A 12,029-nucleotide genomic window follows, 5' to 3' on the forward strand; every position below is an offset into this window, starting at 1 on the left:
TATTTACTTTAAAATTACTGAACCACTGTTATTAAATAAATATTACTCTGAAAAGTTTGGTAATACATTAATTTTTACTTTAAAATTCCTGAGGCACTGTAATTAAAAAAAAAATCATGGTATAAGGGATTTTTTCCGAGGCTGCTCTCATGGCGCCATTACTTTTTACCATATTCTTCTTCTTCTTCTTCTCATTGGCGCGACAGCCCAGGATGGGCCTTGGCCTTTTCAACAAGCCTATGCCAAGACATTCTTCCCTTAGCCAAGGTTCTCCAGTTAATTATCTTTAAAATTTGCAGGTCCTTTACCATATTGAGTTCTTAAAAATTTTTCAGTGTTAAATATCCAAAGAACTTTAGAGGAAATGATAACTAAGACCCTTAATGTTGTTATGTTACCTTGTTACCCTTTATGTTGCTTTACTTCTTACGTTTTTTCACTTATCTTTGGAATTAACTGCATGCATCAAAAACTTATATGCTCATGTCGATATCAAATCGCTTACTCATTACCGAAGTGTTTCGGTAAAGACAACCAGGGATTTTGGTGTTCCCATAAGCCTGGTAAATTTCCCATAAGCCTGGTTCCCATGGTAAATTTTACCAAAAACATATTTTAATTCTTTTAGGCATTATCCCAAAACTTAATAAGTTAAAATGTAATAAGTAGGTGTTCATGAAAATTTAATAGAAAATAAAACCAATAATTTTTTGAAAACTTAATTTATTTAAATGGTGCATTAGATTTTAATGCTTTGGGCCGTTCTTCATCAGTTTTGATTTTGTATCGACTTTTCAACTTTGGTGCAGGCTTCGTTGAACTTCCACAGGTAATTGCATATTTCACTTCCTTTATCAGCAAATTGAACATTGATACCTGTGGGGGAAAAAAGAAACCTTAAAAGAAAATACATAGACAAATTATTGACTTTATGTTTATTAATGACGGTAATTTTTTATCTTCTTTTGAACCATAGAAAAAAGTGAACAACTCAAAATGAATTGGCATTATAACTGAAGTATTTAAACGTGGTTATTTCTTAACATTAATAGATATGAAGATCATGTCATTTGGTATAAGGTTTAAGGAGGTTAGAAATCTTATCTAGAAAAACAACTCCATCAGTTGTGAGATAATTTGTCAGTTTCATGACCTCTTTAATGCGGATTCTAATACCAGTGTTAACACCACAATATTTCTACCATTCCTTCATATGAAGAGATTCTAGTGCTCGGCACTTACTTCTAAATTGGTGACTCTGGACTTATTGGAAGACAAAACTCTCATTAATGGATGGATAGTAGAATCACACAGCTGCTTATCACAAAAAGCCTAGTATTTTTCATCCACTAGAACCATGGAAAAATTGTACAAACTAGTTAAGCGTCATTAAGCAGTTCACCAAACAAAACATAACTCTACTACAACCTAACGCTAATATCCAGTTAAATTTGATTTTTACAACCTATAAATCATACTATTTGTAACCTTATAATTTTATATTTATGTTTTTTCATCATACCAGTTGTAAATGGTATTAAACCCGCAAAGGGAAAGAAATATTTCTATCCATGAACCTTAGCGGTAAAACTTAACGAATTTATTGGATGAACAGATTTCTGCTGATTATTTTACCGTAATATTAGAATGAAAAGTTTGACTATGCATTATATTTTTAACAGTTCAAATGAAAGCAGTTGCAAAACTATTGAAATATAAAGCTACAAATGGACCTAAAATGAAATGGAAGTATATTTTTGTTTTATAAATCGTAAACAAAGACAGTTTTACCATTTTTATAAAAATGAACTTTTGGTACCCCAAAAATCTCTGTACGAAAAATTAAAGAAAGAAATCTACTCTCTGTTCACTGTTTCAGAACAGGAGTCTACACTACGACCCATAGACTGAAACCAGCAAATCAAAATAACAATCTTGATATGCCAGGTATCTAGCTAGCCACAGTATTTTTTTCTTATTAGACTTTAAAATTTTAAACTTGAACGTATCTTACAAAAGTAATAAGCAGGCGAAACAAAAAAGCTAATATAGTTAATAAAATCGTTATTATTTTTTTACAGCTAATCATTAGTAATATAGACTATATGATTCTAAAAACTTATTACACTCGTAAGGGAAGCTCTCTTGTGTAAGTTGCACACAAAATTCCGAAGCAAAATTGTTGGCACTTAAAACTAAAATGCGTTGATTTTTTTAAACTATTGCTAATGTTCATATAAGTAAAAATACTCAAAATGTTTTATAATAATATTTAAGATATTCTTGAAAAGAACTGTTTGGAATAAATTTCTGAATCTAGTAAGCAGATATGACCCTTTCTTTCATATCTAACAGATTTACCAGCATAAGTTTTAATTCTTAAGCCATTGTGAAGTTAATTTGATCTTTAGGGTAAAAAGGTAAGAGATCTTCATATTTATCAACATAGATTATTCAAACAATTAGCTCATACATCGCTTCTTTAGAAGCTTGTTATAGTGTCAACAAAAAAACTATTTCATAAGCATGGCATAGTTGCCATAATCAGTTTTTAAAAAATTTACAAAGTTCTACAAGAAAACAATGAATATAGCAAGAATGTGGAATGCAATAACTCAATAAATTTAACTAACAGTTAATCAGCATATAACGTGAATATGTACAAATAAGTAGCTGGGTACATTAGTGTAATGGCAGATAAATGACTAAACAATGAATTGTCAATGCAATTTGTGGGTAATTGAAAATAAGTTTTTAAGGGATTTTTAATACTGTATAAATGCATTTTTTAGAATTAACAAAATGATTATTGTTGATCTACCTGCATTGTGTTGAGATTTAGTACTTAAAAGTTTTAAGATGAGTTTAAGGTGCAGATAATTTGCAAAAAAATATAGAAACAACTAAAACTAAATAAAAAAATTGTCCAAATAATCTAATTACAACGTACTCTAAAAATTCAAAAATAAAACTTATATTAACTATTATTAACCACATTTAGTTCCCAATTATTTACATTATTGTATCTAAAAACTTCAATACACATTATCGCGTCGTATTATTGCAAACATGATATATAAAAAAAATTTGTATTTCAACCTACGACGTATGACGGTAATGCTGATAAACCAATAGTAATCATTATAATTTTATCCTCCGAATACTCATGCAATAACTAACATTTTAATGTCATTTAATGATTGAATGATCGACAACATTTTATGATATCATTTATCAAACAAACACTAATTTCTGCAGGTCCAGTATTTTTTTAAATATAAAATAAAATACAATATTACTATTAAGTATTAAACTTGTTTTAAAATTCCCAGAGTCCAAAATAAATAAAAAAATAACTTTATCTATTGCCTTATATTAAACACATCTTGAGATCTAAATTATTGACGTGAACAGTTGTAATAAATACAAATGTGCTTGATTTAAATTGTATTTATGCTTTATAAAAGAATCTACAGTACTGATACAAAACTCTTGGTAATTGTCAACACAATTACAAGTATCAGGTGTAAATATTTTTTCCTGTACTGTGTATTAAGTCCAGTTCAAGTACCTAGGAACCTTGATCTCTAGCCACAACAACCTGAAAATCGAAATAAATAACAGAATTTCCATGGCTAACAGAAGTTTCTACGGCCTCAGAAACCAACTGAAATCCAAGTTCATCAGTGTGAAGACAAAGTTAAACATCTACAAAACTTTAATCAGGCCTATAGCTACGTATGGAAGTGAGTGCTGGACCCTAAGCAAAATAGAGGAGGAAAAACTGCTAATTTTTGAAAGAAAAATTTTGAGGAAAATCTTTGGATCTCTTCAAGAGAATAACGTATGGAGAATTCTTTACAACCACGAANTCTAAAGTAATCACATGGCTGACAAGTGAATTGTTCACATTTGTGCTCAAATTGTTTTCTTGAAAAATACTTTCAAAATAAACGAAATGTATCTTTCTTTTGCAATATTTTGATAAGAATATGCATATAGAACAAAATTTTAAACATTTTAAGTTTAATATATAAAATAAAGTAACTTCTTTCACGTCATTCCGTCACATGTCTTAATAATGCAAAAAATTACTGAGAACGAAGATAAGATGTGACATTGGCAAGTTAGATATAAAACCTCTTCAAAGAGAACCTAATTTTCAAAATGTTGAAATTTTTACTAATTCTTACATAAATATTAATCCTGTTTATCTGTTACATTCTGTTTATCATTTACATATTAATAAAACATTTTTTAAATTAGGGCTTTCTTCTACTAAACTTTTTGTCATTCCGTCACAGCAAATAGATGTTAATAACTGCTAGCCAACCTGAGGTTAATTTTCCAAATTCACATTTTACATTGCTTACACATTATACTAAAAGTATAAAATAGTTCAGAAAAATAATAGCTGCAAAATTCGCAGAAACTACCAGTTCTAAGCGGCATGCCAAAAGCTTGGTTGCCAAAATGTCATTCCGTCACGCAAATAAAAAGTTCGTAAAATTAAAAGTAAAAAAGATAGAAAATCCTGCTTTTTTAGTTTATGAAGCGCATTATGCCAATAATAATGATATGCGTGATAAAAAATTTTTTTATTTGAAATTAGATACATAGAAACTTCAATTAATTGTTATTTTGCAAGTCAAAATGTCATTCCGTCACATATGGAATTGCCCTTTATCTATTGCGCTATATTAAATACATCTTGAGATCTAAATTATTGACGTGAACAGTTGTAATAAATGCAAATGTGCTTGATTTAAATTGTATTTATGTTTTATAAAAGAATCTACAGTACTGATACAAAACTCTTTGTAATTGTCAACAGAATTACAAGTATCAGGTGTAAATATTTTTTCCAGTACTGTGTATTAAGTGGTTAATTCTACCGTTTTCACCATATAAGAAAAATAAAAATGTACACACTTGTATATCCTTGTGCACTTTTCTTTGATACCAGATAAATTCGATGACTCCTATACAGGCAGACAGACCAAGTCCTAGAAGAATGACCACGAAAACACCTCCTACATTCCCTAATCCAAGTTCATTTGCACTTCCAGAGGATTTAGACACTCCAGAGCACTGACCACCTCCTTTTTTCTGCTTCCACCAGCGCTCTTTAATAAGATGAAGCTCACCTTCTTCCTGGAGTTTCAGTATGCCCGATGATAACCAATTACTCAATTTTAGGTTACCTGTTAAAACCCAAATTAATTCAATCCTTTAACATCATTATTTTAGAAAATATGATGTTTATTAGAAATATTTGGAGAAAATGGATTAACAAGAAGTTATGCACCGCATTCCATAAATATGGCATGTAGTGCAGCATTTGGAATAACATTTAACTGGAGGTTAAACAATTCCTTTTGATTTGAAAGTTTTTCCTTCTTTAAGAAGTTGAAAAAAGCTACTTTTTTTAAAATACCTTTGATGAAATAAAAATAGTAATGTATAATTTTTTTTTAATTCTTTTTTTTTAAAGAATACTTTCTTTAGAAAATACATTCGATAAAAGGGCTTTATAAGAAAATGTTTTGTTAAAAAAATACATTTTCAAGTAAATTCTTCAGAATATGCCTTCTTTAAGTAAAGGTTTTCATTAAAAAATATATTCTTCAAGAAAAAATATATTCGTTGACAATATATCCATTTCTTATAAAGATGAGTATTCTTTGAAAAGATCAGCAAGAGATAGAAAGATATGCATTTTTTTAAAAGAAAAAACAATATGAATTATTTAAACAAATATGAATTCTTTAAAAAGATAAGCTTTCTTCAAAAAGATCATTCTTAAATAAACATTCTTTACAATGACAAAGTCTTAAAAGAAGTTAAATTTATATTTCAAAAAGATCTATTCATTAACAGGATATCCATCCTTTATAAAGATAAGTATTTTTTAAAAAGATCATCAAAAGATAGAAAAATATACGTTCTTAAAAAATGATTTGAATTCTTTAAATAGATTTGAATTCTTTAAATAGATATGCATTTTTAAAAGTAGATATGAATTTTTCAACAGGGATATGAAATCTTCAGAAAGATGAGCTTTCTTCAAGAAGATCATCCTTAACGACAAATTATTTACGAACACAAAGGCTTATGCTATTTGACTATGGAAATTTTTGAGGAAGCTTTCTGATAGAAAATTTTTTCTTTAAGAATATGCCATTTTCAAAATGACTGTAAATCAATTTTAAAAAAAAGGCTTTCTTTAAAAATAAGCATTTTCAGAAGTATTTTCTCCGAGAAACTCCTAATTATAACACAAATCTCACAGTCCTTAATTTCAGTTTAATATTAGCGATAATAATTAATAATTTACATCTGATTACAATCTATTTAATTCAATATCAATGATTAATAAAGAAACAAATTCAAGCTATTTCATTATATCCAGTAATCATAGCGAAAAATAGGGTTTTTTTCAAGCGAAAAAACTAAAACGTAATCCCATGATATTATCTTATTAAGCTATATTTTAAGATAAACTTAGTTAAATCGCTATTAATCCTGCAAATCATTTCTCAATTATTTCTTTTGGAACAAATTACATTAATATACTATTATAAATTACTGTTAATTACATTAAATGATTAAGAACTTATCTATATAGTTCATGAATTTCGTGACCCCTGCACAAATTACATTTAATATAACAACATATTTGGTAAGTAAAAATATTAAAATACAGTTACAACCTAAATTAAAAGTTGTAAAACGTGGTTTTAAGTATACTTACCACGGCCTTCAAAAGGGTTGAAAAGAAACTATTTTATGCTATGAAACAGCAAATAATGAGAAGGGGGTTGGTGAGCGGCAGCAAACAGGAGGCCCCTAGTTGGTAGGGTATTAAAGAACAACGGCATTGAAGAATTACCTTTTTGAACAGCAATTCCATATCCTTTTGAATCCAAAGGTGTTCCGATTCTTGTGAGATTGCATATTCTTTCTGTTTTGTATTCGATGGAGGTAATCTCCATTAAATATGCATAGTTTCCTTGCGCAACTCTTTGAATACCCAATTCATTACTCTCCACATATACTTCTGGATGTTCTCTCATGTATCTGTTCATATGTTGATAGATTGGTAAGTCTGAGTTCTGAAAAGAAAAATATCATAACGAACATTTCTTCAGATTAAATATTGTTAGGTTATACTGCTTCTATATCGGTACCTGCGCGCGTCAAATGAGAATGTTAATTTGGCCTTAAGTCTGTGCCCGGTTGTTGTAGTAGAAACCAATTCACATAGTGGATTGCTCGGAGATGGTTGCAAACGAACGTAAGCGCTTCGAGTGAGCCATTTTTTTTCTTTATCACGTGCAACAAAACGTACCTTTCGTTTGTACGCGAAACAGAACTAGCACGTTTCCTTTCTCAGGTGGTTCTTGCTAACAAAATGGTGACCCTATTGTTGCAAGTACCAGTTCAGAAATATCCCCAATTATTTTCGAAAGAATTAAAAAACATTTCAGAATTATCCATATTTATATACCATTAAGCTGAGCAGCGAAACTCAAGACTTCCAACTTGCAGACTTGCAGAAAAAGTTTCACAAATAAAGCACTTTTTTATTAACAAGTAAAACAAATCATTGAAAACTTGCTAAAATAAGCAATATTTTAATGTTTATATTCATTCTAGTTAGTAATACTGTCTTAGAAATAGAAGTAAAACCATTTAAATAAAATAAAAATAGAAATTTTTTTAATGTTATTTTATGTATAAACTGTATTTTAATTATATTTAAAATTTTCAGCATGAATGAAAATTCTTATATATTAGTAATAGAATCCATATTTTGACCCCACGTACAGCTAGGAAACTCACTCTATATACACTGATAGTGTGAATTGCAATTATTCAAAAAATCTGCAAAAATAGCCTTTGATTTCATATTAACTACATAGGTTAATTAATTTTTAAAAAATTATTGAATTTTTTGGACGGAAATGCTCACTCTTTCACATTTATCACCTTTATTTTTCAATATGGTGTACAAGTTTATATAAATCACAAAGTATTCATTAAAAAGGTAAAGTGTATAAAGTTAGTTTCCAAATGCTTAAAAAACTTCGTGTCCGAAATTTTTGAACTAAACAGATGCGAAATTTGAATCGAAATTATATCAATACTATAACAATATTAAAACAATATTGTAATAAGATTATATTATAACAATAAGACAAGAATTAAATTGTAGCAATAATATAACAATTAAAATTGTGACAGTATTTAAACAATATTGTAAAAATATTATATCATAACAATATGATAAACAATTTAAATTTTTACAAAATTACAACAGTTAAATTTATAACAATTAAAGTTATAACAATATCATAACAATTCAAATTACAACAATATTATAACAATTAAGTTTATAACAATATTAAACAATTAAAATTATAGTAAAATGCCATTAATTAATAAGAATTGAATAAAAGTTTTTTTTTAATTGCATCNAAGTTAATTAATTTTAAAAAAAATATTAAATTTTTTGGACGGAAATGCTCACTCTTTCACATTTATCACCTTTATTTTTAAATATGGTGTACAATTTTATATAAATCACAAAGTATTGCTTAAAAGGTAAAGTGTATAAAGTTAGTTTCTAAATGCTTAAAAAACTTCGTGTCCGAATTTTTTGAACTAAACGGATGCGAAATTTGAATCGAAATTATATTAATACTATAACAATATTAAAACAATATTGTAATAAGAATATATTATAACAATAAGACAAGAATTAAATTGTAGCAATAATATAACAATTAAAATTGTGACAGTATTTAAACAATATTGTAAAAATATTATATCATAACAATATGATAAACAATTTAAATTTTTACAAAATTACAACAGTTAAATTTATAACAATTAAAGTTATAACAATATCATAACAATTCAAATTACAACAATATTATAACAATTAAGTTTATAACAATATTAAACAATTAAAATTATAGTAAAATGCCATTAATTAATAAGAATTGAATAAAAGTTTTTTTTTAAATGCATCTTGAGTTTAAAAATAACATTTTATATTGCTAATAAAAAAGAGCTCACAAATAATTACCTGAAAAAAATCTCTCGTTGATCCACTTTTTAAACAACCATATTTGATTTTATCTTGACTTGCAAGATCTTCAACATTGTTGATAGGTGACACTAACTTTTCTATTGTCAAGAAAGCTGCTAGATTTGCTGTGTAAGAGGATATCATGATGAGACAAAAGAATCCCCAAATACTTTTGATAGCTCGAGTAGACATCGCTCTAATGGTAAATATATAATAATAAGTTGAATATAAAATTTTGGTATACAGTTTATGTTGCACTTTAAAATCTACAGAATGACTCAAAATTATATTTTCAGTTTTAACGCAATAACACATTGCAGCATTTTAATTCAAAACGTATAAGGTTTTTTTGGGTTTTATTGATAACTCATAATATAAAATTTTACAATCCATGTCAAACATGGAGACAAAAAAGTTTGTACTTAAGGGGCCGAAAATTAATATTTAAGGGAAGAAAAAACTAAAAAAAAAAAGAAAGAAAAAACGTTTTCGAATTTTGAAGAATCACTATAGTGACGATGGGGGTTCGCGTTGGTTCAGGGGATAGGGAACTCGACTCCCAATGAGGTGACCCGTGTTCAAATAGTTAATACGAATTCCGCACCCTGCTCGCGCTGACCAACTTGATCACGTAAAATATTCACAGTAGTTCACGTATCATGGGTTGGAGTTCCTGTTTTCTGGCTAACCGTGGAAGGATCCCATTGTTTTCCTCTCCATGTAACACAGATGCGGGTTAGTTGTATCTAAAAGCCTCCACGTGGGCAAAATTTTGCCAATACTTGATCTAGGACTTCTTCTGGATTAGGTATCATGGATCGGATTCAAAACTGCAAGGTAACGGATTTGAATATTGGCAGTCGTAAATTCAAAATTGGGTCAGCCGCTTAACGACGGTTTGTAAAAAAAAATATAATGAAGATTGGTAGAAGGAAAATTATAACATGAACCAGTTGTGATTCGTTAGATGTCGATAGTTGCTTCGATATTTCTTAATTTTAAAAAAAATAGATACATTTTTTCATATTGTTTTTACTTTATTTGTTACAAAAATTCTATAAGGTTAGTTATTGTTATTTTTTAATTACGGACAATCATTACGGAACGATTTGTATACATATCTAACATTTTTCCCTGTTTTTGTCAGTCTCACGGTTTTAGCAAACCTTTAATTTCTTAACTCTTATCATTATCAATATTCTTTTAATTGAGAATGATTTTTTTTTCGAATTGGATTTTAATTTGATACTCTGCTACTTTATAAAATATCTATAAGCAACTATTATAAATTTATTATTAGTTAATACATTGAAGTCGTTAGCTTATTTAGATTGAATTCTTTACTATGAGCGCGAAGTTTTTAGAACAAATATTTGAATTTCTATATGGTCAATGACTTTGAAAATGAAACATTTACGAATTCTTACGTTGGAGCAATGTCTGAACCTTGTCTCATGAAAGCACCGATAGTTAGCCACATACTGTTGAGCAGACTGAAAACATTTTCTTCCACCATATCTGTGTCTCTGCACGGATGTGGATTGGACCATTCGTATGGACTGAGTCTTCCAATCAAGCAGCAGACTAGGCTGACAATAATGTAAACCACCATTACGAAAAGCCAAACTTCGCCAGAGAATGGTTGCAAAAACGAAAACATGGAATGGACCTTCTGTGTGGGCTTCTTGAAGAGAATTCCTATCCCAGTTTGCATAAAGGGATGGGTGAAATCAACTGCTTCCAAGCGGGTTGTAGTGATTGTCAAGTCGGCAACTGCCATATCCGCTTCCTTAACAGAAAAGTAAAGACAAGAATTTTTTGATGAAACTATTATTGTTAACAATGTTTGAAATTAATTGTGTCAAACAATCTGATAAAAACATTTATTTTTTTACAATTTTTATCTCTTAGGCAAAGTATTGTTTAAATTTTCTCATATGTGCTATCTTTTAAGATATTATAAGTATTATTGTGTATAAAAAAACGCTATACCATTTCTTTAAAATTTACTATAAGCTTTATAAGGCGATGAATGGAAATCTTTTATTTAACGCTTTTTACTTACCTATCTTGCTTTTATATTTAAGGGGCTAACTCTTGGAATCGAAAATTACATCCATTTTTTTATTAGGTAGAATGCCTAGATTGCAACTAGAGTTCAGAAGCTCATGACAATACAAGTTTCAATCGTTTTTCTGACAGCTATTAGCAAAACTTCATCACCTCTTAACCACAAAATAGAATTTATTGAAGATTGAGATTTTGATCAACTAGCTAGAAATATTAAAATTTCACTTACAGTTCTCAGTAGTTTTTTAACCATTGCAAACCAAATTTTTTTGCTAAACAGAATTTTCTGACATATTTTCGACCACTTTCAAGGTTCGAATTTCAACTTAACTTCTATACCTAATGACATTACAGCTTTCTATCAATTTCTAGCCACTGTGGGCAAAATTTAATTTCCATTTTGTCACTAAAAATTTTGACTATTTGTCGAATAACTAGAGTATTCAGGCATTAAGTGCAGTTTTACGTCTGTTTTAAATACTAATTTAAATTATTTAACTACCATAATCAGAACATACTACCTAATAAAGTACATTGTTAATCAAAGTTAATTCCATCACTACTCAATTTTTCCTTCACTAAGAAAGCTGTGTTGTTCTGGCTTCATTCCCTGGCAATAATCTCCTGTGCTACTGGACAACAAAAACTTTCCAGATTATCAGCAGAGTTACAATTTCGGGGCTCTTATGTTGAGAAATAACTGAAATATTTATGCAGCTTTTGCAATAACTCTTCCTAAATAACTGTGCTTTCCTTCACATTCGTGAGCCGTGGATACCCATTGTTAAGTGGGCCTTGTATGTTATCATAATTTCATTTCTATTTTATTTAATACAACTCTATTTCAATCTTATTTAATACT

At 28.7% G+C, this 12,029-nt stretch overlaps 1 protein-coding gene across 3 annotated transcripts in view; it reads right to left on the minus strand.

Annotated features, from left to right (window-relative positions):
* Window positions 1–689: 689 nt before the first annotated feature.
* Window positions 690–12,029, minus strand: part of LOC107436168 (glutamate receptor ionotropic, kainate 2) — a 37,518-nt gene continuing 26,178 nt past the window's right edge. For all 3 annotated transcript variants that reach the window (XM_043040311.2, XM_043040312.2, XM_071181268.1), the window contains 5 exons: window positions 10,525–10,886; window positions 9,095–9,293; window positions 6,893–7,115; window positions 4,933–5,204; window positions 690–876 (listed from right to left, as the gene is read on the minus strand). In XM_043040311.2, the coding sequence (XP_042896245.1) occupies window positions 724–876; window positions 4,933–5,204; window positions 6,893–7,115; window positions 9,095–9,293; window positions 10,525–10,886 (1,209 nt within the window). In that variant the 3' untranslated portion in view covers window positions 690–723. The remainder of the gene's footprint in view (window positions 877–4,932; window positions 5,205–6,892; window positions 7,116–9,094; window positions 9,294–10,524; window positions 10,887–12,029) is intronic.

The sequence above is a fragment of the Parasteatoda tepidariorum genome, chromosome 5 (genome assembly GCF_043381705.1).
Source record: "Parasteatoda tepidariorum isolate YZ-2023 chromosome 5, CAS_Ptep_4.0, whole genome shotgun sequence".
Taxonomy (NCBI): Eukaryota; Metazoa; Arthropoda; class Arachnida; order Araneae; family Theridiidae; genus Parasteatoda; species Parasteatoda tepidariorum.